We start from the raw sequence: 27761 nt of genomic DNA, 5'->3' as shown, positions 1-27761 counted from the left end.
TGAGCTGCATTGCCCAACTGGAACTGACCAGTTAGGTACCCAGTGGGCTAGCTCTTACTACTCCCAGCTAGTTGTTTGTTCTTCATTGACCATGACATCAGGGAGGTGATGCCATGACTTTCAAGTGAATTGGATTTAAGTGCGTGAGGGCTGTGCAAAGTCACCAGCCTCACTCTTTCCTCTGGAGCCATCTGGGTCCAGTTGCAAAATACAGATCTGGATGACTGGAGATGGCCCCCTTAGTAGCTAGTAGGCCACTTTGGAATGTAGAGTGTGTAAAGAGGAGCAATATGAAATAAGACTGGAAAGGTAGGTTGGAATCAGCTTGTGGAGGTCTTCAACTGCCAGCTTGAGGTGTCTGTATTTTGTCACTGAGGTAATATACAGTCATTGAAAATGCTTGAGCAAGGGAATGACGTAGTCAGACCCATGCATTAGGAAAATTATTTTGGCAGTTGTGTATTAAAGATGGATTAGAGGAGGATGACACTGGAGTGAAGAGACCAAGAAGGGAGACATTACTGTAATGTAGGTGAGAGGCAATGAGTATCTGATTGAACTCAAGTGATTTGCCTTGTGATTGGAGCAGAGGTTAAGGATGGGGGGGGTATCTTGGAGATAGAATTGAAAAGACAAATTGACTGGATGTGTTTTTGGAGGGAGAATAGAGATTCAGAGATAATTCCTGTTTTGAACTGGAATGAATCAGAAAGTCATGACTCAGTCAACAGAAAAAAAATATTGTAAAGACAAACAACTTTGAAAGAAGCGTTAACTCTAAGCAAAGCAGTATCTAACCATGATGCCAGAGCACTACTGATCATACAAGCTACCTACCTCCTAACATGTGATTTATTCAGAATGAGGCATACATTTTTGGATGTGGCCATTGTGGGATATTGTTTTGCTTGACTACACATATTTGTTTCAAGGCTTTTCTTTTTCTTTTAAATTAGGGGCTTGGGGGAATTATTAATTGAAAAAATAAATGAAAAGAGAAAGTAGGGGGGAACAAGTAGGTAAGCTAGGCAAAAAGGTGGATTTTGAGGGCAAGATGAGTTCCAAAAGTTGAGCTTGAGGTGTTTGTAGAATGTGACAGAGGTAGAATTTCTACAGGGATTTGGAAATCTGGGAAGGGTTCTTAATGGAGATGGGTGAGTTTGGGATGGAGAGCTTCATTGAAAAGTCTTTTGTATAGAGGCAGTAGAAGCCAAAAGAGGAGTCAGATATATTGAAGGGGAAGAGGGAGAGAAGTTGCCCAGAACAGAGACTTGGAGAAAGATGGACTAGGGAAGGAGGTAGAGGAAGAACAGATAGCTAGGGCTGTATCTGAATCTAGCCTCCCTTCAACCCAAATGAAGTTCCTTGACTAAAGACATGAATTAGTAGAGCTTTCTACAGCTTTTCAGATGGTGACATGCCAGATAAAATAGCTTTTACTGTATTAGAGGCAGAGTTGATGAAAGGGAATGCTAGAGAAGATCTCATATCAAATGCTTAATGGTAGGTAATCTTCCACTTTCCTCTTCACTCCCAGAGACAAAGAAATTAAATCACCTGGGTGATGAGGGGGCTGGAAAACCTTGACCTTCTTCCTTGCTATGCTTGAAAGTTGTAGGAGAGAAAGTCCTGGGACAGCATTAACTAATTCATGACTTGAGCTGGATGTTGTCCTTAACAGGAACACCCTGTTTCCATGGTGTGCCAAATAACCCAGAGTTTCCTATAGCATTCATACACTTGAGAGTAGAGCAGAAAGATAATTAGGCACAGACTGGAGACCTGAGTTCTAATCCTGGCCCTCTTTTTATCCTGGCTGAGACCCTTCTCCTCTCAGAACCTCAATTTCTTCCTCTTCTTAAATGGAGATAATAATAAGCCCATCCTCTTCCTCACTTCTCTCTCTCCCCTCATGTTCTCTTCCCTTCCTCTCACCTCTCCTTTACTCTGTTCTTCTCTCCATTTGTCATTCTGTCCATCTCTGTCTCTGTCTGTCTCTGTCTCTTTCTCTGTGTGTCTCTCACTATGAAGGAAATTCCTTATTCCTCTTTGTACCATGTACTCTTTGATCCAGTAACACTGGCCTCCTTGCTTTTCCACAAACACAACACTCCATCTCCTGACTCTGGGTGTTTTCTCTTGTCATTCCTCCTGTGTGGAACACTTTTCCTTCTCCATCCCACCTACTGACTTCCTTGGCTTCCTGTAAATCCCAACTAAAATTCCATCTTTTACAGGAAGCCTTTCCTGATCCCTCTGAATTCTAGTGCTTTCCCTGAGTTAATTATTCCTATTTATCCTGTATATAACTTGCTTGGTATATATTTGCTTGCATGTTGTCTCCACAATAGATCGCGAGCTCTTGGAGGGCAGGAACTGTCTTTTTGCCTCTTTTTTGTATCACTACTGCTTAGCACGATGCTTGGCACGTAGTGGCTCTTAATAAATGTTGATTGATTGATTGAAATGGAATGACATGAGAGCTACTGTTCTTGAAGCATATATCTTGTGTTTTACAGCACAATTCTTTCTCCCTCTTTTTTTTGGCAGGCATTTCCTATTTAAACATGGATCTGGCTCTTCAGCTATCTTCAGTGCAGCCAGTCAGAATTACCCTTTAACATCCAACACGGTTTACTCTCCACCTCCGCGGCCACTTCCTAGAAGTACATTTTCTAGACCTGCCTTCACTTTTAACAAGCCTTACAGGTGCTGCAACTGGAAGTGCACAGCCTTGAGCGCCACTGCCATCACTGTGACCCTGGCTGTGCTGCTGGCCTATGTGATTGGTAAGTAGAGTCACTCCCTGCCTTTGTCCCCGTCTGCTCTTGCCTTCCTGCCTTTCTTTGTTACCGCTTTTCCACAATTCTGTCAAATTAAGTGGGGCATGGGAGAGGGGGGTCCTCTCCACTCTGGAAACCCCAAATTAGAACCTAAATTGGTAATTGTAAAAAATAAGTGTATTTCCAATTATTTTTGTACTTCTTAACCCCTAGTATAACTGAAGATAGTATGGAATGTTGTTTGAAAAAAAAACTTTGAGCCAGTATTTTAGCCTTGTTGATTGCAAGGACTACTGGAGTTAACCATTTCCTTTTCAATTAAAAGGCTATTATCCTTTCTCCTTAAAAGTTGTAGAAATATGGGTAGCTCTTTTAATGATCTTTAAGCAATAATCCTCTTTAAAAGTCACCTTTCCCCTTCATGATGCATTTTGGGAGAACATTAGAAATTCCACCGCATGAATTCTTCCAAACAATTCTGTATTTCTTTATATTTGAGGTTTATTTTGGGGCAAAAAAGTCCTCCTTTCCACTAGGTATGTGATACAACAGTTTGATGGTGATTTAGTATAAATAACTTAGAAAGGTAAAATGAGAAAGTGCTTAGATATAGACTTTTGTTTTTCAGAAGGGAGGCATTTTGCAGTTGATCTTTGAGTTGCCTGATTAAAGTCACAGTCATTTGACAGCAAATCTTAGTGATCTTCTGGATGGCATTTTATTTTGACTAAACATTAATTTCCTTGCTTGAATGGTACTGAAGTCTCCAATGTAAATTAACTGAAGAAGCATGTATTAGAGGAATTCTAAAATGTGTGAGGATGCATTATTCTTGGATCAAATGGAATTGTTGGGGAAGAAGACTTGGTTTGTTTCATTTTGTCCCAAGGAGCTTTGTTTCTTTCATGTCTAGCCACTTTCCAAATCTAGACAGTAGTATCTAATATAAAAAAACAGTAAGACTGAGATGTACGTAAATAAGGGTGCATAGTTTTTCTTATAAGTAATAAATTAAATTGAGTAAATTACCATTTAGAGAGGCGTCATGGCCTGGAGTGATGGCCTTGCAGTCTTGAAGACCTGGATTCAAATTCTGCCCCTGACATCTCTGACATTTACTAGTTCTTTGAATGAGGAGAAGTCCTTTAACCTTTCTAGGCCTCAGGCAGCTTTCCAAGATTCTTTTACAGACAGTGGGGAAAGTGATTGACAAAAGCACAGGTTTTTCACTTGTTGACATAAGTTCACAATTCTCCAGAAGCCAGATAACCAGTGCAGTTCATCTCATTGGTTTCCATGGTATAAATGAGTAATAATGTGAATCATTCCACTTGATACCTGGAATCCTAGAATGAGATTGGTAAGAACTGCTTTAGGGCCTACTATTTCAGGAAGGCTTCAGTCTTGCTTTGTTTTGCTCTGGTGCATCTTCACAAAATTGCATTGCTGCCAGGACAAAAAAAAAAAAAACAACCCCCCCCCCCAAAAAAAAAAAACATGCTCTGAGGACTTAACCTTTTTGTTTTAGAATTCTCTTGTTCTGAGAGGGAAGCACCTCTTAGGGCCCACTATTTCACACCATACTACTGGCCATTTTCTCCCCACCTTACAACCACATACCTACCCTTCCTCTCTCCTACTACAGTTCGTGAACAAAATTCAAATCAATGCTACTATTACTTCTGGAAAGGGTTTATCAGTCTGCTCTTCTGTGGTTCCAGTCACTTAGCCTGATAACTTTCTAAACCCTAGTACTCCTCTGGGACTACCATTCCCCTCCATGTGTAGTATTACAATGTAAATGTCTTGAAGGCAGGAACTGGTCCTGGCTTTTGCTTTTGTATCACCAGCACTTCGCACAGTGCTCTGTATATAATAAATATTTTTTTCCTTCTTTCATCCGTTCTAACTCTCACTTGTGTGACTAGGAGATCATAAAGTACCTTCTGAATATTCAATGAAAAACTGAATAGTATTCAGGATAGACTTAGTATATTTAGGACATGTTACTATATTCTCATTCTTTGAAAACTGGTCATCCATATATATGCAGAATTTACTTTCTCTGGAAATTCTGCGTAAGTGGGATCATTATATCTCACAATATTTCTAAAATGAGACGTTATCATTACTTCTGTTATTACTATTATCATCAGATGTTTTGGTCATAATCATAAGTTACCAAAACTGACATGTGACCCCAGACTAACTACCCTTTCAGTGCATGGTTAATGTACGTGTTAATTCTCCAATAAAAAATGAAATTTTGGATTTCCCCCCTTGTGCTACATTATCTCTATAGAAACTGCTTGTGTTTTCATAGGTGATGTTACTTTTATGTGAAAGTCATATTTGGTCATGAAAAGGACACACTTTTAATGGTGAAATATGACAAAAATATCTTTAATGAATGGTGATTGAATATCAAAATTAAGTCTGTAATGATCAAAATTATTATAAAATAGATATATATAAATGATTTGAGAAATTATTGCTAAAAGATCTTATTTTTATTTCTTGGCACAGTATTACTTTCCTCAGAAACTATAAACAAAATTGATAAGCATTTTAAATTATACATTTTATAGAAAATATAGCTTATATAGTAAAATTAATTTTATAAATAATTTTAGCTTCTATATGTCTAGGCCTTTCAGAAAAGTTTTTCAAGTGCTTCCTTTACAGCAATCCTGTGAGGTAGGTAGCTTTAATATTAATGTATCTCTATTTTATAGATTAGGAAACAGAGCTCAGGAAAACAAATTCCTTGCCCAAGGTCACATGGTTATAAGTATCTGAGGTAAGAGTCAAATCCCAAAGTCTCCTGAATCCATGTCTAGTGCTCTTCCCACTTCATCCTCTTACTTCTCATTGATTCTTTTACCGTCTGCATGTATCCTGCAGCATCAGAGAGTGAGATCATGTTTGGGGAATGATGTGTATTAAAACTAAATTCCAAAAAGAATAAAATGATAAAAACGTTGTTGAGTCATTTTTTGAGTCATGTCCAACTCTTCACGACCCCATTTGAGGTTTTCTTGGCAAAAATAGTGGAGTGATTTGCCATTTCCTTCTCTAGCTCATTTTACAGATGAGGAAACTGAGGCAAACAGGGCAAACTTATCCAGGGTCACACAGCCAGTAAGGGTCTGAGGCAGAATTTGAACTCATGGAGACAAGTCTTTCTGATGCCAAGCCCAGTGCTCTATCCATTGCAGCACCACCTAGGTGCTCGGTAAAGATATTAGCATGATACAAATAGGGATGTGATATGAAAATTCTGACTGTGATCTTGAGTAGATGTTTTCAAAGCATATTCATTTTCTGGCTACCTTCTCCTCAGAAATTTTTATAATGGAGAGTTACTTTGTGCCTTTTCCTACTTTTTATTAAATTCAATTCAACTAGCATTTGTTAGGCACCCACTCTGTGCCAGGCACCATGCCAGGTGGTAAGGATATGAAGGCAAATAATAAACTGGCACCTAGTCTCGAGGAGCTTCTGTTTTAACTGGGGAATATGTGTAGACAAATGTGTATAGTACAAGAGAACTCAAGGCTGTGGAGGGCACTAACAACTAGGGAAGGCTTTATGAAGGAGCCAGTCCACAAGCTGAGCTTTGAAGGCTGATAGTAATTCTGAAAAGTGGAGGTGAACGAGGAATGTGTTCTAGGGATGAGGGATGGCTTGTGCAAATGCATAGAGGTGGAAAATAGTGTTCAGTTCAGGAAACAGTCAAACATGGCTAGAATGTAGAGTTTTTGAAGCAGCATAGTATAAAATCAGGTCAGAAAAATATGTGGGAGCCAGATCATCCAGGGTCTTCAGTTCCAAGCTAAAAAGTTTGTGGTTTTTGCTATGGGTAAGAAGGAGAAAGATTCTGAGCAGGGTGTGGGGGGGGGCAGGTTATTTGGTTCAAATGGTGCCTTAGTAAGATGATTTTGGCACCTGTCTGGACAGTTGGGTAAAGGAAAAGGGTGGGGCACTTGCAGCAATCCAGGCAAAAAATTAGGATTGAGTGTTGACTGTGTGAGTGCAGATAAAGGAGTAGATACATGAAATGATGTAAAGGTGGAAGCAATAAGATTTTGCAGTGGATAGGACATGAAGGGTGAGGGAAAAGAAAGTGTCACGAATAACTTAGAAGTTTTGAACCTGACTGACTGAGAAAATAGTATTGCTGTCTACAGAAATAGAAAGTTTGGAGGAAAGGCAGGTGTGGTGGGAAGACAATGAGTGTATTGGGGACATAATGACTTTGAGGTGGCTATAAGTCATCCAGTAGTTTACTCCATCAGGTAGTTGAAAATGTATGACTGGTATTCAGGAGAAAGATTAGGACTCTACATGTAGTTTTGAGAGTCATCTCCATAAAGATGATAATTGAATGGTTGGAAGCTGAGGGAGTCTCCAAATCAAAGTGTAGAGATGGAAATAAAGAGGACAGAGCCATGGGTAACACCTATGCAGTATATTGTCTATATATGAAGCATTCTTCTTTTAATTTATTTATTTTTAGTTTTCAATATTCACTTCCATGAGATTCTGAATTCCAAATTTTCTACCCATCCCTCCCCTCCCTCCATTCAAGGATGGCATGCAATTTGATATAGGCTCTTCATGTACATTCATATTAAGCCTATTTTCACATTAGTCATGTTGTAAAGAAGAATTAGAACCAATGGGAGAAACCACGAGAAAGAAACAACAAAAAAAAGACCAAATCATGTGCTTCGATCTGCATTCAGACTTCATAGTTCTTTTTCTGGATGTGGATAACATTTTCCATCATGAGTCTTTTGGAGTTGTCTTAGATCCTTGTATTGCTAAGAAGAGATAAGTCTATCAAAGTCAGTCATTCCACAGTATGGTTGTTACTGTATATAATGTTCTCCTGGTTCTGCTCACTTCACTTAGCATCAGTTCTTATAAGTCTTTCCAGATTTTCCTGAATTCTGCCTCCTCATCATTTCTTATAACACAATAGTATTCCATTACATTCTATATGAAGCATTCTTTTTTATTTTTTTATTTTTTATTAAGCATTCTTAATGGGGGAAAAATTAGCACGATACACTCCAAAGACACTTCACAGAGCACTACTAGTTTTGGAAAATTTAATATTTTGATAATTAGGAATAGGATAGATATGTGGATCTTTTAACATATGGAACAATTATCTTCTCTCAATAGAGTGAAACACACATCATAATGAACTATGCTAAGACTATGACTCTATCACATTTAAAACTGGACCCTTTCTTTTTTTCTACTACTTTCAAGTTTCTTTTTCCTGTACTGACACTTGTTAAATTTGGTTGTTTGATCATTTATCAAATGAAAATGGGCACAGTGAAACGCATCCATGGACCGCCCCTGGGTGATATGTTCTTTAAACTTGTATTTAAAGGCAAAGTTGATGACATATAAATTCCTTTGCACCAATTCAGTATTTGTAAATCTTTTCGTGGCAAAAATTGAAACGTTCAAGTTTTAAACAAAAATAAGTGACCGTCCCCAAAACGTAGTAAACTTTACAGCCAACTTGCTTGTCAGTCTATATATAAAAATAATTCCCTGGTTAAGTTTTCTCTTAGTAGCTGCCATTCAAAATACAGCTCTTGGTGCTTATAATAGATACTTTAAAAATGTTTGCTGAATTTTGTATATTACTAGATTGTTATTTCAGTAATAAAGGCAGCCAGTTGGTTTCATCGATAGAAAGGAATTGTTATAATAATAATAATATTAATAATTTACATTGAAATTGCTGGACATGCCAAAAGCTCAGGCAAAATATCTGTACTCTTGATTCAGCATGGTTAAAATACAATAACAGCAAACATTGTGGCCCAGGAAGAGGCATTATAGGCTTAATTCTCAGATTGGTCAGTAACTGTATAGAATGTAGCTTTGAACGAATCACTTAAACTCTTGCCCCAAGTTCCACATCCTACTCCACCTCTCCCTCCTGACCCCCTCCCCCGAAGTGGCTCAAGTATAATGAGAATTAGTAAATAAGCATTGAGATGGTGGATAAGCCACTTTAATAACAATCACATGGTCAGATTTTTCAAATAGCTGTGATTGGAAACAAAACTTCTCATATTTCAGAATTTGAAACCATTTCACTTTTGACTCCTACCAGCTCTGTGAAATTTGTCATTTTTTTTCAGTTCCCTTTTTCCAGCTCTTCTATAAATAGAGCAGCCTCTTTCACTGAACTATTTAGCACTTCTCTAACCTATGTAAATTCCCTTCTGCAGTTCCCTTCTGTTCTATTATTCATTTGACATAACCTTTAGATACTAATAGCTGAGTGTTGTACTACCTTCAGTCCACTAGGGGAAATTGTATTGATAGTAGTAGAATATCAATTCTGTGCATTTGTTCTGTGTATTATGGTTCCATAAATGGCTGTCATTAAGGCAGCAGAAGTCCAGTAGCAGATGGACTGGAGCCAAGATGTTTAGCCAGCCCCATCTCCCCATATATCCATTGTTCCTTTCAGGGTTGGTGAAAATAAAAGTTCCCATGAATAAGTTTTTTAGTTCATGTTATTTGCTGATGTTAGTCACTTTTCAGTCATATCCGACTCTTTATGTGACCCCATTTGGGGTTTTCTTGGCAGAGATACTGGAGTGGTTTGCCACTTCCTTCTCCAGTTCATTTTACAGATGAGGAAACTGAGGCAAACATAGTTCAGTGACTTGCCCAGAGACACAGAGCCAGTAAGTGTCTGAAGTCAAATTTGAACTCAAGAAGATGAGTCTTCTGGCTCCAGGCCCAGCGCTGTATCTACTCTGTCACCTAAAATCAGACGTGGAATACTGATTTTATGAAAAGATCATAGAACATATATTGTCATCATTTCACCATAAATCATTGGTATTTTCCATGGGAATGAACAAAGAAGTACTTAATTTTCATCTTCTCCTACATCTTGGCAACAATGACGTTTCATTGCCAGTCAGAAGCCCATTTGCTTGGATTTACAAATAAACCATATGAAGTAGCAGTCAAGAAGACAGATGAGCACATGTGAAGAGAAGGCAAGGTTATTGTGCTTTATCAAAGCTTGAGAAGAGCATCAGCAATGATGCCCTAGTGAGAGCTGATGTCTTTATTCATGAATTTATCTGGAGTTAGAAGTTTGCCTAAGAGATGATAGTAACTCAGGAGAGTGCTCTTGTCTGCAGTGTCTGTGAGCTGACTGGGTAGAGAAGGATGCTTGCCTCAGACTCAGCATCCTAACTGAATTTTTATGTGGATAAACTTTTTACTTGGCAACTACTCAGGTTTCCCCTTAGATTATAGACTCTTAATACTATTTGGAAGGAATGATGGAAATGGGTGATATATGTCAAAATACTGTACCAGCTCTGCAGGTAGAATAATAGTAATGAGTTTAGGTCAGCCACAACTTTAGCAATGTAAATGACCTGGAAGTACCTAGGAAAAATCTTGCCACTATATGTGATATAGGCTATATGCATAAACTTACTTGTTTGCAGAAAGATGTGCTGAACAAAACCATATGAAATGTTGACTCTGGGCTGGGTTAAGTAGATTAAACAAACTCTTGCCCAAGGGTCAAGCAGTTTTGTTTCCCTTTGAATGAAAGCAGAGTTCTGAAAGCCTAAATGTTTTATGCACGTGTCCAAGTGGATCCATTGCTTTATTCTGCTTAGCTTAAGTCACAGAGAATTTACCATTTGCATTGCAAATAGCCATCTGAAAAATTGTGTTGATGCTATAATTAGTTTCAAATCCCTGCCTACTAAACACACAGGTTTCCATATCTAAACTATAGCATTTGTAGTCTGAAATATTGGGGAAACATTTTTTGGCTGGAAAGTTTTTATTCTGAAAATGAGTCAGAATAAGATGCTAAGGAACTGCAGTTATCATTCCACCCTACATAATTGGCTGTTTTCTATCTAGTTGGTCTCATGCTTCCATAATACTTTTCCCTATTCTCTCTCTCTGACCCGTTGTTGACAATGATGGCTGTTTTTATATTGTACTGGCGTTTGCTAGTACATTTTCCAACCTCCTAATGAATTCACCAACTTCGTAGCAACCACCCTGAGGGCATCTGCCATTTCAGTGGCTGTGTAGCTAGACTGTCATTATAGATCTATGATCCATGAATTTACCTAAATATTTTTGAGCCAGTTTATATGTTCAGACCACATCACTTCTTGAGGCAGGACATTCTCTTCAGTTTACTACCTCTGTAAAGTAGCACTTTATACAAGTTCTAAATTGAAGATAAAACCTACTGTTCTCCATAACTGTGCTGCAAAAATATGGCTGGTACACATTGCTTAGAAAGAAGGCATTTGCACAAAAGGCAAATGCTGTACTTATTTGGTCTGGAAACTCAGACAGCTATGCACTGGATGGAGAGTATTGGATAAGAGAGATAATTTCTCAAGGTAATGAGTGGTAGGAACTAAATATCAGGAGCACTTTTTGTTGGCTCAAGACGAGGCTGGCATCTCCTTGAAGTACTTTCCAGTAGTATCCTAGGCATAGGCAGGAGAAGTTGAGGGAAATTCTGAAAATTTTAAAGTTCCATGTTGAAGGTGCTATAAAGCAGCCCAGGGACTCAGAGACTCGGTTATTTGATGCTTAGGATGCTTAGGAGACTTTTATCCTACAAAAATTTATCTTCTGAATAGGGACAACGTCTCCCCCAGGTCTCTAAGTCCTCCTTCTAAGTAATCTGAATTATTTCACACATGGGAGAAGCTTTACTCATGTTCAAGTCAGTCTCTGTACATGTCTACATGCACACGTGTTGCTGTATTTCTGAATTTACACTGCCTAAGCTGTTAAGCCATACTTACTCTGAAGGCAATTAAGAATGGGCCTTAATAAGATTTCTTTCTTCAGAACATATGGCATGTTGTCCATTTTAAGATGTAAAAATGGGGCCATCTGAGAATGTTCATCTGGCTCTGCCAAAATGGGCAGTGCTCATCTCATTAAGAGAATATCTACCTTGCCTCCCGCGGTCTTCCTCACCATATCTAGAGGATTCCTTCAGTGCCTGGGGGGCCCCCCGGGCATTATCCGTTCTCTTCAGTGCAGCTTGCCAGGGTACATCTTGTGGTGAAGACTTATGAATCAGAAGGTTCGTGGAACAAAAAAAAAAAACAACGTTTAGGACAACAGGAGCAAGCCCCCGCCCCCACCTCTTCAGCGGAAGTGATTGTTGCTTCAAGCAGCCCCAGTAGGAAGCTTGAAAGAGGTCAGTCACTGACTGACTACCCACTGAGCCCATCTCAAAGTACACCAGAGAATGTCTTTACCTTACAGAAATGGCACCACCCTAGACCTCTGTAGTAACACAATGACTATAAAGCCCAGCTTTAGCAAGACCTACATTGGAAGCTTAATTGCAAGGAGTCTCAGACTTGGAGTCAGGAGAAATGGGTTCTCATCCTCACCACACTACGTATTTGCTGTGTAACTGCAGACAAATCACTCCCTGTTTCCAAGCATTAGTTTCTTTAGCTACAATTTAGCTATAAAATAATCAAAATGATACTGGTACTGCCCGCCTCACGGGATTGTTGTCAGAGTCAAATGGATGTAAAGCACTTTTGCAAATGGCAGCATGTTAGAAAAATACTGGTTCTCAGTGGACCTCATCTTTTGGAGGTAGGGGGCGCATCCTCTCAAGACTATCTCCCACAGGGCTTGGGCTGCTTGCTCTGTGATCAAAAAACATATTAAGGTTCAGTCAGAGCTTGTAATTTTGCTGTCAGACTACATTATCATGTGATATTATCTCCTCATGGGCCCAGTCCAAGAGGAATCCATCATCCCAATGTTCTAATCTAGTCAGTTACCTTGAGACGTAGCTAGTGTGGCATTTGACAAATATCTGGTTACCAGGTTGGCTCTGGCAGCAGGAAATTCCAAACCAGATATACAGATGGGAAATAAATGAGACCAGTGCTTTCTAAAGAACTCTTGATCCCAGTTCATTTTCTTTGTATTAAAGAGGCTTTGTGTCCTGAGCAAATGATAAGGACACAAAAGCCTGGTTGCACTAACATAAGCAGAGGTGCACAAAACATGATGAGGAGGCCAAGTGCAGAAATGTTTGTCTAGCAGATAGTGAAATAGCATGGAGGTTGGGCAGTATCTGATTAACCCGCTCAGCCATGTATTGCAGAGGACATAGGTTTTGTTTACCCAGAGGGCCAGTTTACTGGTCTTTACAAAGAGAATATTCCCATTGTTTATCATAGACAAAAATCTGAATTTAATTTTGTCTCTTCTCTTTACTTAAGGAAGAGTATAGATTCCCTGAGATTTTGACCTTTTAATTAGATGTTGATAGAAAATAAGTAAATAACATGATGCCAGATATCATATTTCGTACATATTACATCTAACAATACTTTGTGAAATTAGTGAAATTATAAAACTATAGGAAAATCATATTATAAATATAATATAAAGTGATATTATGCCCTATCCACAGTAGCAGCAAGCAAGGGAGATGCAGTCCGTGAGAAAATTAGGTATGAGTACAAGAGCCCTGGATTTAGAATCTGAAGACCTGCTTCAAGTTCTAACGATGTTACTTTGTGTTTGTCTAGTTCTTCTTGCTCTGGATCTCAGTTTCCTCACCCGTAAAGTGAGAGGGTGGATTAGGTGATCTCTAAGATCTATTCCCCTTCTCAATGCTGTCGTCTTAGAAAATCGAGTAGGAACTTTGGGGTAAGAGTTGGTTTTTCCTTTGAGGTCTAGAGTGATGATAACCTCACCTTCCCTAAAGCCTGGCAATTGTGATATCCTTGGAGCTCGAGAGTCAGACTGGTCTGAGTGCATGTGTAACAGGTCGATGGCTGTAGATTGACCCCAGAGGATCCTTTTAGCTCTGTTGCAGTGAGCTTTACTGCTCAGTCTCACTTCCTGCCAGAATTCCGGGCTCAAACACTACAACTCAGCTCCTGCTGAGTTGGTGCTAGTTGGATTGACCAGCCCAGAAGCTGCATGAGTGTTTTACAGCCAGATGGTCCAAGTCAGTCTTTTTCTTTGTCATGTTCAAAACACAACCTGTTCTGAAACTGAACAAAACCCAAACAAACTATTAATATCTTTAACCTCTTTCTAAGCTGCTGTGTGTTTGTTCGTTTGTTTGGGGCCTCTCTGATCAAGTCCTGGCCCCAGCTAAACTGACCCCCAATTCCCCTGCTGCCAGGCTATATACTCTTCAGCATCATTGGGCAAAGGACATATCTGCAGCAATAAAACACCAGGTCCTTCCAACTTGAAAGTTTAAAGGACTGTCAAGGTTAAGAGTGGTAGAAAAAAAGATGGGCTATATATTCCAATGGCAAAGAAAGAATTGGTTTAAAGAGGTCTTTCGACTAGAAGGAAACAGTGAACTAATAAAATTTCAGAACAGAAACCACCCAGAAAAATCTGAGACTATGACTCCAATCTGTATAAACTCTCAATTGGACAAGTTCTGTCTTCTTTGGCTAAGACAATTTTTTCTTTCTTTATTTTTTTTTGGGGGGGGGGTTAGTGGTGGCAGCAAGTAAGGAACCAGGAAAAGGGGACTATGAAAAGTGGGGATATTAAAATCAGTAAGTTTGCTCCTAGTGTAACATATGGTCTTTTAGAGCAGAATAGCAATGAGACTAAGGTCGCGTGTTCACCACCACCGTGAGGCAGTTAGATTCGTTGTATTACATTGCCAGGGTTATTCATCAGGAAGAAAACAAAGTTTGTTTTTAGTGCCCCTCATCTTCCCTCATGGTGTCCCTTCCTTTTTCCTTGTCAGAGGTCCAATGTCCTAATGTGTTTCCATATACCACTTCCATCCCCCCCCCCATTGCTGCCATCAAAACTTTCTTAAGTTTTTTTAATAGATCAGGCGATCTCATTGTTGTGGTGCTTTCCTTCCACGGTGCAGCTTGTAGCCCATACATGCCTTCTCACCTTGAGTATGTTCTGTCCATGTCCTCCCACAAATCCTCTACAGGCTGGTCCACCCACCATGTTGCGCCTTCCTCTAAGTCTCCTGATGTCAGGTACCAGTTGGTACATATAGGCTGTCCCTCTGTTACCCCTCATTCCTGCTGCATGGCCTGTTTACCTCCTTTTCTTGTCCTAAATTTGTTGTCTTTTATGCCACTTTTTGTAAGCATATCTTTTTTGGCAATATGCTATAACTTATACTCATGCAGCTCTACATTGCTCTTTGAGTGACCTGCAATTTTTATTCTTCACAGACCCTTCTGTTACATGTCACCACACCTTTCTAGAGGCAGACTCCCCTGTCTCTTCATGTGGGCATTGTGTGTCAGCCAAGTATGCTGTGCACACTCACCATCCTCCATGACATTAGTATTTTAAATATTGTTTTTTCCATTTCAGGAAGAAGCCGTAGGGTCATTAAAAGCCTTGCTTGGCTTCCCAAATGCCATCCAAGCTTCTGTTTTTCCGCTATTCACTTATTGGCCCCATTCATTGCTTATCTTCATTGTCAGTCCACAAGAGAAGTACTGATGAGCCAGCTCTGTGAGCTGTCCATCCGACTGAATTTCCTAATCTAGACAATAGGCATTTTTATACACTTGTTTATTTAAGCATGGGTTGTTCATTCAAATTATTTTGAGTGGTTGTAAATCTTACTTTGGAGGCTATGCAGTGTTCCATGGTTTTTGCTGTCAGTACAGGGTCATGTGCAAATGAGCATCTAGAGTAGCTCACTCACCATCAGTAGAGAAGCCCTCTTCTGTTGGGAATGTTCTTTCATGTGGACATCCTCCACAACAGAGGTGAATAGTTTTAATGGGCATATGCATCTGCCTATTTGAGGACACACTTGGTATTAATTAAGATGGTTGATGAACAAATACCTCTTCAACAACAGTTCTTTCAGGGAATCAATCTTCTCGAAGGAGATTTGCTATATTGTTTCACACTGGAGTGTTAATGATTAATAAGACTGTATATGTTACCTATCCCAGTGGGCAACTGCATTTTAACAAGGGACAAAGTCCTGAGCCAAAGAAATGAAGCTACACTAATTATAGAATTACAGGAATCACTGAGCAGGGTCAGGGAGGCATTTTGAGGAGCAAGAGATGCACCTTTTATCATATCATACAAGACTACCATGCCAACTTGTAAAGTTGTACCTGTCCATGGCTACAAACTGCTCCCCTAACCTGGTATGCTTTCTCATAAATTTTGGCCATTAGTAAAAAGAATATGTGGATTGAATTGCTCTTTGTACCTTATGTCCGGTGTTAAAACACAGCTCACAGTGAGTGCTCTTGGCTGGTAGTTCAGGGTAATAGTGTAATCTTGGTATGCAGTGTACCGTGTTTTCACCTTTTCCTCCTCAATCCCATCTCTTCTCTTTTCTACTCTCTGTCTCTCTCTCTCTCCCCCTCCCTCCCTTCTGTCCCCTCTCTCTTCTCTCTCTCTGTCCCTCTCCTCTCTGTCTCTCCCGTTCTCTCATTGGCTGTTTCTTTGCTGTGCCTCTCTAGATAACACTGATAGATGAATGTGAGTGGAGAGAGAGAAAAAAAAATGGTAAAAATGAGTACAAAGTACTCAGTTCAAAGCAAGTTGTGGCTAACAAGACATCGTTTTCAAAGTGCCAAATGGTTGGGGGACATATATAGCAGAATTCCCTGATCAAATCAAGGACGTTTGAAATAAAATGTTGACATCTAGAATCTGAACCAAAAGAAGCATCTTGCTGGGTGTCCTTTGAAAGCTTGAAAGGTGTAGCCGTAGGATATGATGTAAAAACAGAACTTATTGTTTTATGGCCTTGAAGAAGATTTCAACTTGAGAACTGCTATAGTCTTCTTTTTCCATATTTCTTGCCCCCTTGGACCCATTTTCAAGAACTTCAGACATCCTTGGCCTTTCTTTGAAGAAAGACTTGAACCCCTTTCAAAAAAAGGCAGGAGTTTGGATGACAAAGTAACCAGCTTAAAGTTTAAACAGAATTGCTAAGAAGGCTAGGGAAAAGAGCTTGTAAGCTGGTAAGAAACCTTCAGAGACCTGAGGACTCTTCTGTTACATGCAGTCTAAGATTTCATTTAAAGATAAAATGTGTACAGGCGTAGGCCCTCTACAAAGATAGCATATCTTATGTGCTGGTACTTGGAATTGGGTTTGCCGCAGTGGGATTGGGTTTGGGGACGCTCTATCACTTCTTACCCTCCCACTTGGGAGGAGGCTGGCTAGAATTAGCATTGGAGTAGGGGGAGGGGAGGGGAGAGAGAAGGAGTGCCTAGCCCTGGAAGAGCTCTTCATCTCTGGGCAAAGTCATCAGACCTTCATGGAGCTTGAGCCCACGCCCCTTGCTTTGTCAGGGCTACCCTTTAACCAGCCAGGACATTCAGGGAAGAAGAGAGTAAAAATGAGTTGCACATGAAAGGGGCAGTCCAAACATGTTTGTTGAATTGAATTCAATCAATGCATAAGCATTTATTAAGTGCCCACTACTGCATGCTACACTGTGCTAGTCATTGTCAAAATAAAGAGGACAAATAGAAAGCATCCCTGCCCTCAAGGAGCTTACTTTCTGTTTGGAGAAGCAACATATGTCCACCTAGGTATATTCAAAGTCAATGCCAGGTCATCTGAAGGAAGAGGCACAGACAGCAGAGGGGGTCAGGGAAGGGATTGTGTAGGAGGTAACAAGACATTTGGGCTGAGCCTTGGAGGAAACTGGGAGTTAGGAGGCAAGGATTCTAGTCCCTGCTTTGTCACTCATTATGTGCACATAGAGCAAGCCTCTGTTCCCTCCTTGGGTCTCAGTTTCTCCTTTTGTAAAATGAGAGGATCGAATTAAATTACTTCAGAGGTCTCTTTCAGCTCTGACAGTGTATGCTTATATTCCTTCCTCACTTCAGTGGCACAGATAAATTAGATGCAGCAGGATTTGTGACACAGGGATATATTTTTCATCCTGGGGTAAATCAGCTGAGAATTTCCCCAGGGTCTATCTTATGCCACATAGCTCTGTGGGAATTTTCAACCAAATATCATAAAAATAGACTCTCACCCTTCTATGGCACTCTTTGCGAAGAGCATGTTCCATTAAGAAAAGATAATATCTTTGAGAAGCCTGTGCATGCTCTCATTTCCAGAAACCATGAACCAAGGAGGCCTGAATCCCACAACTTCCAAATGGTAGGTGCGATGCTGCTAGGACTAACATAGTGAATATCAGTGGAGATAAAAATCATCTTTAAAACAAATGTCTAAGTTTTGGTTGAATCAGCAAACATGAAGCAATCCAAGTTAATAATGTGTAATTTAGACACAAGGTCAAAGCACAAAGTTAAAGGTCTCCTGAAGATTCTCTCAGGATCCATCAAAAAGAGGACTCAACAAATAAAAATGGAACTAGATTCATAAGTGGCCTCAAGGAAAGACAGAAGAAGAAAGCATCCAAAAAGAGGATGCTCCCTCCTTCATCCCCAAATATCATCCCATTTATGCTTTATTTTGTTTTTTTCCCCAAAGCAGAGGGAAAGACATTTCCAACCTATGTGTAAAATTGGATTTATAGAGGGAGACAAGTCACAGAGCAGCTTCCTTCCCACCACAAGCATGCCTAAATGACACTTTCTAGATCACGGCTCCTTAAACTTTTTCCACTCACAGACCTTTTTCATTTTTTGGCAGTGTTGCTTGGTGCTGCATGGCCTGAGGTCATGCTCAGTGCAAGGTGCACATGCTTTGTGTTCAGAAACAAGGGTACAGTGAAGTTGGGCGATGAAACACGGGCAAGTGCCGCCCCAAACACCTCGGATTCATTACGCGTTTGATTTTGAATTTGTTTTTGGTCCTTGCATGTTCAGAAACCTTTTACTTTTTCCAGATTTTTGCGACCTCATGGGGTCATGACCCACAGTTTAAGAAGTGCTATGAACTGTGCTCTTCATGCTCATGTGACAACCCTGAGGTCATGATGTGAGGGCCAGCTCCTTAATTGCTATCCATTCAGACCTATTTTTACAGTGATGTTTAAATCACCACTAGCCTATGAGCCCAATGACTTGATATATACCTCTGTTGGCAGTCTTCCTCCCTCTTCTTTCTTCCTTCTGCTCTTTTCCTCTCTTCTTTTCTGCCTCCTCTGATCTTTCTTGTTAGCTGAGTGTGAGTGTTCCATGTGAAATCTGACTCCCCAAAGATTTTCTGAAATAGGCTAAGCAGCTATCTGTACTGTATGATGGCTACATTTCCTTGATGTTGACCTGAAAAATTCGATTTTCAGGTATCAGATATGGGACTCAAAGCTGGAATGAATACTAGGGATCATTGATTGTAACCCCTTCACTGATCAGAGGAATAAACCTAGGCACCTGCAGGGTAAGGGAATCCTTGAGCTCACTCATTAAGCTCCCACTCATCTAGGGCTACATGCACAACATAACTAAGTGATAGCACCTTGCATTTTTTGTTTCAGTATTAGGCTTCAAGTAGGTTATGAGATGGGAGCTGGATCTGATCTGCTGTGTCACTAACTCTGCTTAGTGATCACTTAAATGTTTAGGCTCTCCCTTAGAGTTTGTGAGAAATTAATAAGCACCAAACCAGGAGTAGCATTAACAAGAAAATGACTCATTTATCAGTCCCCTTATGGTTTATAAAGTAATTTCCTCAGTAATCATTTTTTTTTGGCTAGGCAAGGGGGTTAAGTGACTTGCCCAGAGTCACACAGCTAGTGAGAGTTATATGTCTGAGGCCAGATTTGAACTCAGGTCCTCCTGACTCCAGGGCCAGTGCTTTATCCACTGTGCCACCTAGCTGCCCCCTCAGTAATCATTTTAAGGTAGATAGTGTACATACCTCCATTTTCCAGATGAGAAAACTGAGGTTCAGAGATTTTACGTGACTTGCTCAGGATTACACGTGTGCCCAACCTGCCTATTTCCTACCCCATTCCACTGTGCCCTTTGGAAACCTCACTCTATGCTCTAACACTGACACCTCCATTGATTAACCGAAACCTGCATTGCCTTTCGAACCCTCTCCATTGACGATTTCACTTTTATATTTCCCCTAAATCACAGGACCAAGAGGGAGAGGTTGACATTCTTTACTCCCCACTGCTGTTTCTGCCATGCTTTTACCTCCTTCCCTCAAGAGATACTCCTTTTTTGAAGTCTGCAATTCTTTTAGAACCTATTCTCCTTTCTCCTGTCATAGTCCACACCCCTGCCATCATCTTCAGTGACTACATTGTTCATGTAAATGTCCCCATCTAACATCCTGACCACACAATTTCTCAAGTGCTTCCACCCCAGTATCTCCTTCCCATTTCAGCCACATATTGGCACAGTTATACTTTAAGCTTCATCATCTCATAGAATTATCCCACCTTCAAGGTCCTGAGCTTGGAAATTCTATAGCCTTTCATCTTTCTACCTCCCCACTCCCCTCTCTTACATCAAACCTGCTTTTAGCCTTGTTCAAAGCCTCTCAACCAGGTGTGTACTGTTAAATGTTTAACAACCAGCTCTCCAGTGATACACAATGGATGTTTCAGTTGAATCTGTATTATTAATATTTTTTCCATCGCTTTCTAAAGTCGAGACAAGCAACAAAATAGCAAGTCAAGCCCTGATTTGTAGCAAATGCCAATTTCTGAGGTGTAAGTGCTCACACTGCAAGCCCTTACAAGCCGGCTCCAGTACACCCCTCCTCCCAGCCCTTGATCGGTCTCTGCTCTCCAGTTCTTTCTCCGCTATTTTGACTTCACTTGTCTATACCTAGCCATTCTAATGGTTTGTTTAGCTGCTTGAATGATTAATAATAACTTGTCACATTTTTCTAGCCCTTTCAAGAATGCAAAGACTTTATATTTTATGATTTCCTTTGGTCCTCACAACCCTTAGAGGTTAGTGAATTCATCTCAGTTTTACAGTTATGAGAACTAAGAATCAGAGAGGTGAAGCCACTTGTCTCTTGTCCCACAGCATCAGTAGTGACATTTGGACCCTACATTCTCCTTCTACCATTTTCACCATGTGAAGCCATCATTCTAGAATCATTCATCCCTTGAATCTGTCATCATTCTTGGTCTCTTCATCCTCAGCCCTAGGTAACTCCCATCAATACATTCCACTCCTCCTACCTCTGGGGCTGCTGAGTAGCCATTGAGAAGTTTACAAATCTCACTGATTTTGTGGATTTCAAATTTAGGGTACATACCCTTAAAGGATAACAGATAGGATTTGAGGCTGGAAAGGATCTTAGAAATCCTTTCATTTAACTGCCTCATTTAACAGAGAAAGAAACTGAGGCCCCAAAGAGCTTAATTGATTTTACCAAAGTCACAGGGAAATAGCAGAATTGGTATTTGAACCCATGCCACCTGACTCCAAATTCCATGTTCTTTCCTCTTTATCCTGCTGCTCCCTATCTGCTTACCAAAGCCTTCTCTTTTTGCCTTTCTCTACTATTCATTGTTAATTCCATTTCTCTTCTTTTCTCACCAAAAGTTCTGGGGCGGGGGTTGTCCCTGCTTAGTACCTGTACTTGTTTCACACTTATCTGGCCACTGCTTGCCACTCCAGTCTGGCTTCTGCCCTTATCACTATTGAAACTGACCTTTATGAAGTCATCACTATATCTAATGGCCTTTTTAAAAAATCTTTTTTGATCCTTCTGCATTTGTTGCTGCCACCTACTCCCTCCTTCTGAATATTCTCTCCTCCTTTGGCTATAAAAATAGCCTGATCTCCTTGTTCTTCAGCCTCTTGGTCTCCCATACTAGCTTCTTGTTTTCTTCCCCACCTCCTTAAATATGGGTGTTCCTTCAGAGTTTTAGCTTTGGCCTTCTTTATTTCTTTCTCTGCACACTTTAGCTTGGCAATCTCATTCAGTCCCATCATTCCTCCACATCACCTCCACACAGATCTCTATTTCTACCCCTAACTTTATTTCTGAGTTCTAAATCCATATCTCCAACTACGTATAGAACATTTCCACCTGGACGTTGCACCAGGATCTCAAAGTCAACCTGTCCCAAATTGAACTTGTTATTTTTTCCCTCATTTTGATGTAACTCTTTCCATCATTTGTATTGCTCCTATTTGCACCCTGCCGTGTTGAAAAAGTTGTCTTTGCCTCATCCTTGTTCTTTACTTCTCAGGTCCACATGAATATAGCCTGGTAATCTACTTCCTCTTGGTCCTCTTCTCTATCCATGAAATGTTCTTGACCAAAGTGCTCTTTGCTGACCCCTACTTCCATATCCATGTCGTCTCTACCTACTAAAATGTAATGTTATTTGTTTTTTCTTTTGTGTCTTCAGTGCTTAGTTTGTGCTAAGCTAAGTGTTTAATAATTGTATTTTCATGGATTCCTGTTGATTTTCCCCTCTGCACCATCTCTCCCATCTGCTCCTGTCTCTCAGTTCCCACTGCTATCACCCCAGAACAAGCCTTTATTACTACCTAGCTGGAACTGGCAGTAGCCACCTAACTCACCCTCCTATCTCTGATTTTACTCTACCTCCCATCTATCTTCTCCCTTTCTACCAGGTGTAGATCTGCTAGTGTCACTCCTCTGCTAGGTAACTGTCGGCTCTTCAAGCAAAGCTCAGACTCCCTGACCTGTCATTCATGGCCCTCTTTTGCCCCACGCTAGCTTTCTAACCTGGTACATAAGCCTGTTGTCCTAAGCTCTTATTTGCATTAAAGGTCCCAGGAACAACTGGGGAACTTTTTGCTTCTCTAGCTTGATGCCCCAATTCAATGTGTTGTAAGCAATGCATTGTATAGTTCAAAATGCTCAAAGAATACAAAAATTTATTTGTAAGTTGAAGAACCAAGAATATCCACCAATGACCAACTCTTACCCAAGAGGCTCAGTCACTTATAGTATTACCCTGTATATGAGTCACCCAGGTTGTTCATTCATGTCAGTATGCCCTGTCACTACCCCCTGACACCAAGCTCACCTGGTCATCTGTGTAGTGTTACTCAACCCACTCATCTTGCAGTTCTCCTCAACTCCTAGATAATGTTATTAGTCAATGCATATCATCTTGAGTCTCTCCACTGTGTTCCCAGATCTTCACTCTTCCTACTATTCTCTGTTAACTCCCAAAAGATAGTGGCAGATGTCATCTTCTGTTCTGCATCTCTTTCCACCTACAGATCTCAGATTCCAGCCAGTGATATCCCTTCCCCGGGAGATTGGCTCTTTAAGCCTATGGTAGCTCTCTTAGACAATGCCCCTTGATGTTGAGCCTCATGAAAATGACTTTGGCCATCAGGAGTTCACCTTCCCTAGTACCGAACAGGAAGATCTCTCTTCCTAATGCCACTTTGGCTAAGGGTGAATCTGCCTGAGGGAGGACATTTCATGAAGGGCAAGGGATCATAGCCTTTCCCCTGCATTGCTGTATACCAGAGAGAGAATATCTTGGACTGGCACACTCGGCACCTTGCCTTGGGTTCTTTTACTCGTATTATTCCCTATATCTGGAATGTCCTTTGTTCTCCCTCACCTAGTCACCTAGTAGATTCCTGCCTGGCTTTTAAGATCCAGTCAAATAGTATTTCCATGAGGAAGGCCTCCATCTCACCCTGCTCAGATCCCACAAAGGACTTTGCCTTCTGTTATTTTGCATTAAAGTTCCTTGTGGCTGTGTCTGTCTCATCCTCCCATTTCACCAGCACCCCTTACAAGGGCAGGGACCGTGTTTTCAAATGTGTAGTTCCCTCATTGCCTGCTAGTATAATGCTTTGCAGCCATTAAATTTGTCAGAAATCTTTGCTGAATAATCTAAAAGGAAATAAAACAAAGTTTGAGTCATGGAGAGTACTTACTGTTACAATTACTTGAGATGAAAACATTAAATAATTGGATCTTTCTGATAAGAAACTCTCAGAAGAGCCTATTAGGCACCTGTAAGTAGGGATCACATATTAAATTCTGATAAATTACACAAATTGAATTTATTATTTATAAATATTACTGCAGCCTTGGAATGGGACATTCAGAATTCACAGTAAATAAAAGTTTTAAGATAATGGAATCCGAAAATGAGATATGAAAGTCATTTATTCCAACAATAAAACCTTTTCAAACCTGTTTATCAGCTGAAGCATTGTGTAATAGGGAGAAGATGGGGCCCAGACAGGCAGGGAGCCACTCGGATGATGTAGCAAGAAAGATGTCTGCCTGGATGCCATTGCACCTTCTTAATCTCTTCTCTAATTGGCGTTTAATTTTACTGTTTCTCCGCAGCAGACCTGCAGAATTTGTTATGTAAAACTGCCCAACCAGAAAAGCTCTTTTTGTTTCTTAAATTAGTAAAGCCCTAGGAGATGTTGAATGAAATTGTGCGCTTATACACACACACACACACACACACACACACACACACACACACTCACTATAGCTGTAGTCTCCCAGAAGTGTTTGAAAGGGATCACATTTATGGGTGGCTTACTGCTTAAATTGCTTTAAAATCAACCATGTCAAATATGCTTCATATATGTTCATGATCTAATATAAATACATGAGCTTTTTTAGTTCTGAAACAAACTTGAATCCAAGTGCTAAGAAAAAAATGGAGGACCATAAATAAACACACTTCACTTCCTTTATTTAGTTCTTGAAAAATACTTCTCTGAGAATGAATGGGTTTCAGGCCTGCATGTAATCTGGTTATTACCAAGATAATGCGGAGATCTGAAGGTAATTTATGAAAGGGCTATAGCTTACTCATAGACCAATTTGATGTTAAATACAATGAAAATTGGATTTATTTTAAGATGGAAAGATAACCTGGCTTCTGTAACGTTAGCAGTCATTCATTTAATTCAAGTAACTCTTTTCTCAAGATGGCCCCTTGTCATAGAAATGACCAGGACTGGATAGCGTTTAGTGTGTTTTGCAAGGAAACTGCCCAGTTTCTAAGTGTCAAACATGTGGCCATGCCAAGCTCTGGAGTGAAACACAAATGCAGTACTGTTGCCTTAGGCTGCAAGAAAATGAAACACCTTGTAAGGAAACTGGGAGAGGGAACAGTCCCCCACCCCTACCCCAGGCTTTCTTGTCTTAGACTTTATTCATAGCATGTGGCAGGAATGACAGTGGCTGTTTCTTCATTTGTAATACAAATGTCAAAGTGTCCAAGTACATGTAATTGTTACATATTAAAGTCTAAAAGTGGTGTAAAAAGTGTGTGTGTGTGTGCACTCACATGCATGGGGCACAACTGGTATAGGCTGAGATTTCTGCTCTGTTGTCAGAATTATACATTTGTTAGTAGGGAAAATAATAAACCAGAACATTGCCTGCTCAATATTTCTCTGTTCTCAGATGCATGTGGAATTCATTTTTAAGAAAAATAAGAAGAGCATAAGAAAAATATAATTCACATTTACAAAATGAACTATTTCAAAGATTGGTAGAGAGAACCCCATTATTAGAGGGCTTGTTACACAGATTGGATATGCTATAGCAAATCATGTGCCTTGAAACATAACAGTACAGTAAACCCTTTGTAGAGCCTTGATAGCTGGTGCATCTCCAGTGATATAAACTTTACAAAGCATTTTCTGTATGTTGTCTTTAGGGCATCTGAGGCACCACGATCTTTGCATTTAGGGCTACCTAGCCAGCTTTATTCAAATTATTGTTTGCATGCATCCGCTCAAACCATAGCTCGTAAGCCACACACACACACACACACACACACACACACACACACACACACTCGTGTTTATTTTTTCTTTAGTCAGTCAGAGGCTATGATCAGTTCATGAACAAGCATTTAATGAAATAACAGAGAAAAAGAAAAAATGTTAATAAAATACTTCCTCCATAGACCTGGAAAATCCACTCTCACAAATATGTATGCCATTAGTGGGAAGAGTTTACAGACCCTAAGAATGTAAGTACAAAGGGCATACATGTGCACTTTTGGAGAGGCAAGTTAACTCATAAACATGTGAAAAAAAATTTTGTCTCCCTTGCAAATGAACAGAAATGAAAACCCCTAGATGGAACCTTGTTGCATTACGTTCCACCTCAGTCCTTTGTTCCAAATCTGTGCATTTCTTGAGAATATGTGGCAAACAAAAAGGCTACATTCCATTTGGTTTTTAAACTCAAAGCCTCTCAGCCTGTGGCCTCCCTCTCTCAATTCGTTATGTTCTTGCTTCTCCTTTCAAACCAACCACCTTCAGGAAAATATCCCTGCAGTGTGGTGCAAAGGAAAGAGTACTGGATTCAGAGAACCAGAATCACAACATTTGAGGATTGGAAGGGAGTTCAGGGACTGCCCAGTCCAACCTCTACCTGAAATGAATTATAATATACTGAGCAAGCATTTGTATAGCCTCTACTTTGTAAAACTTTTAATTCCAAATTCTCTCTCTCCATACCCCCCCATTGAAAAGGCAAGCAGTATGTACCTATTATGCATGTGAATTTATGTAAAACATTAGCCTTGTTGCAAAAAATAAATAAATAAACAAAATGGGGAAAAATATGCCTCAACCTGCACTTAGAGCTCATCAGTTCTCTCTCTGGAGGTGAATAGCACTTTTCATCTTGAGTTCTTTGGAATCTTCGTGGATCATTGTAGTGATCAATTTAGCTAAATCTTTTGATTTTCATTACAATATTTCTGTAACTGTGTACATTGTTCACCTGGTTTTGGTCATTTCACTGTGCATCAACTTACATAAGTCTTCTCAGGATTTTTCTGAAATCATCCTCTCCATCCCTTTTTATAGGACAATAGTTTTCCATAACAATCATATACCACAACTTGTTAAGCCATGCCCCAATTGATGGGCATCCTCTCAGTTTCCAGCTCTTTGTCAACTCAAAAAAGTTCCTGCAAATATTTTTTTATGTTGGGTCATTTTCCTTTTATTTCGATCTCCTTAGGATACTGACCTCATAGTGGTATTACTGGATCAAAAGATATGCACAGTTATATAGCCCTTTGGGCATAGTTTCAAATTGTTCTCCAGAATGATTGGACCGGTTCACAACTCCACCAATAGTGCATTAGTCTCCCAATTTTTCCACATCCCCTCCAACATTTGTCATTTTCCTTTTTTCTCATCATAAGCAATCTGACAGGTGAAAGGGGGTACCTCAGAGTGGTTTTTTATTTGCATATAGCTAGTTATTAGTGATTTAGAGCATTTTTTTTCTTATCACTTGACAGTTTTGATTTCTTCTTCTGAAAACTTCCTGTTCATATCCGTTGACCGTTTATCAATTGGGGGATGGCTCTTAGTTTTATAGATTTGGTTCAGTTCCCTATATATTTGAGAAATGAGGCCTTTGTCAGAGAAACTTGCTGTAAATTTTTCCCAATTTCTTGTTTTCCTTCTAATTTTGGCTGTATTAGTTTTGTTTGTGCACAAGCTTTTCAATTTCATATAATAAAAATTATTCATTTTACCTCCCATGATCCTCTCTAGCTCTTATTTGTTGTTGTTTGTCCTTTGTGCTCAAAGAGGACCAAAAAGTCATCATGATGTTGGGGTTGACGTATGGTGTGTCTGACTGTGGCTGATCAGACCAATACAAGCTCAGAAGGCTCTACCACAGGTCAGGCACAAATAGTCCATATGAACATTTAGAGTGGAGGTGCCTCTAAATTTGTGCATCTTATGTTTCTTTTGAGCTACTGCAATTCTGCTTTGCTCATAGAGCACAGTGCCTTCTTTGATGCCGGCACCCCATGCTGTACGATTCTATGTCAGTGTCTCACATATCTCACAATCTATACAAAAGTTCTTCAGAAAGACCTTGGGAGTGTCCTTATATCACTTCTTCTGACCACCACTTGAGCACCTGCCTCGTGTGAATTCTCTATAAAATAGTCTTTTAGGCAAAGGATTGTTTGGTATTCAAACAATGTGGTGAACCCCTCAGAGTTGCTCTCTTTGCAATAGAATTAAAACTCTACCTCTTAAG

General features: G+C 40.0%; 1 protein-coding gene across 1 annotated transcript in view; it reads left to right on the top strand.

The window, feature by feature from the left end:
* TENM1 (teneurin transmembrane protein 1) overlaps nucleotides 1-27761 on the top strand; it is a 540368-nt gene that overhangs the window by 256471 nt on the left and 256136 nt on the right. The window contains exon 4 of the mRNA XM_027838584.1: nucleotides 2551-2789. Coding sequence (XP_027694385.1) covers nucleotides 2551-2789 — 239 coding nt within the window. The remainder of the gene's footprint in view (nucleotides 1-2550; nucleotides 2790-27761) is intronic.

This window comes from Vombatus ursinus, unplaced genomic scaffold (genome assembly GCF_900497805.2).
Source record: "Vombatus ursinus unplaced genomic scaffold, bare-nosed wombat genome assembly UNPS02004596.1, whole genome shotgun sequence".
In the NCBI taxonomy this organism is placed as follows: domain Eukaryota; kingdom Metazoa; phylum Chordata; class Mammalia; order Diprotodontia; family Vombatidae; genus Vombatus; species Vombatus ursinus.
This window is presented reverse-complemented; position numbering and strand designations above follow the sequence as displayed.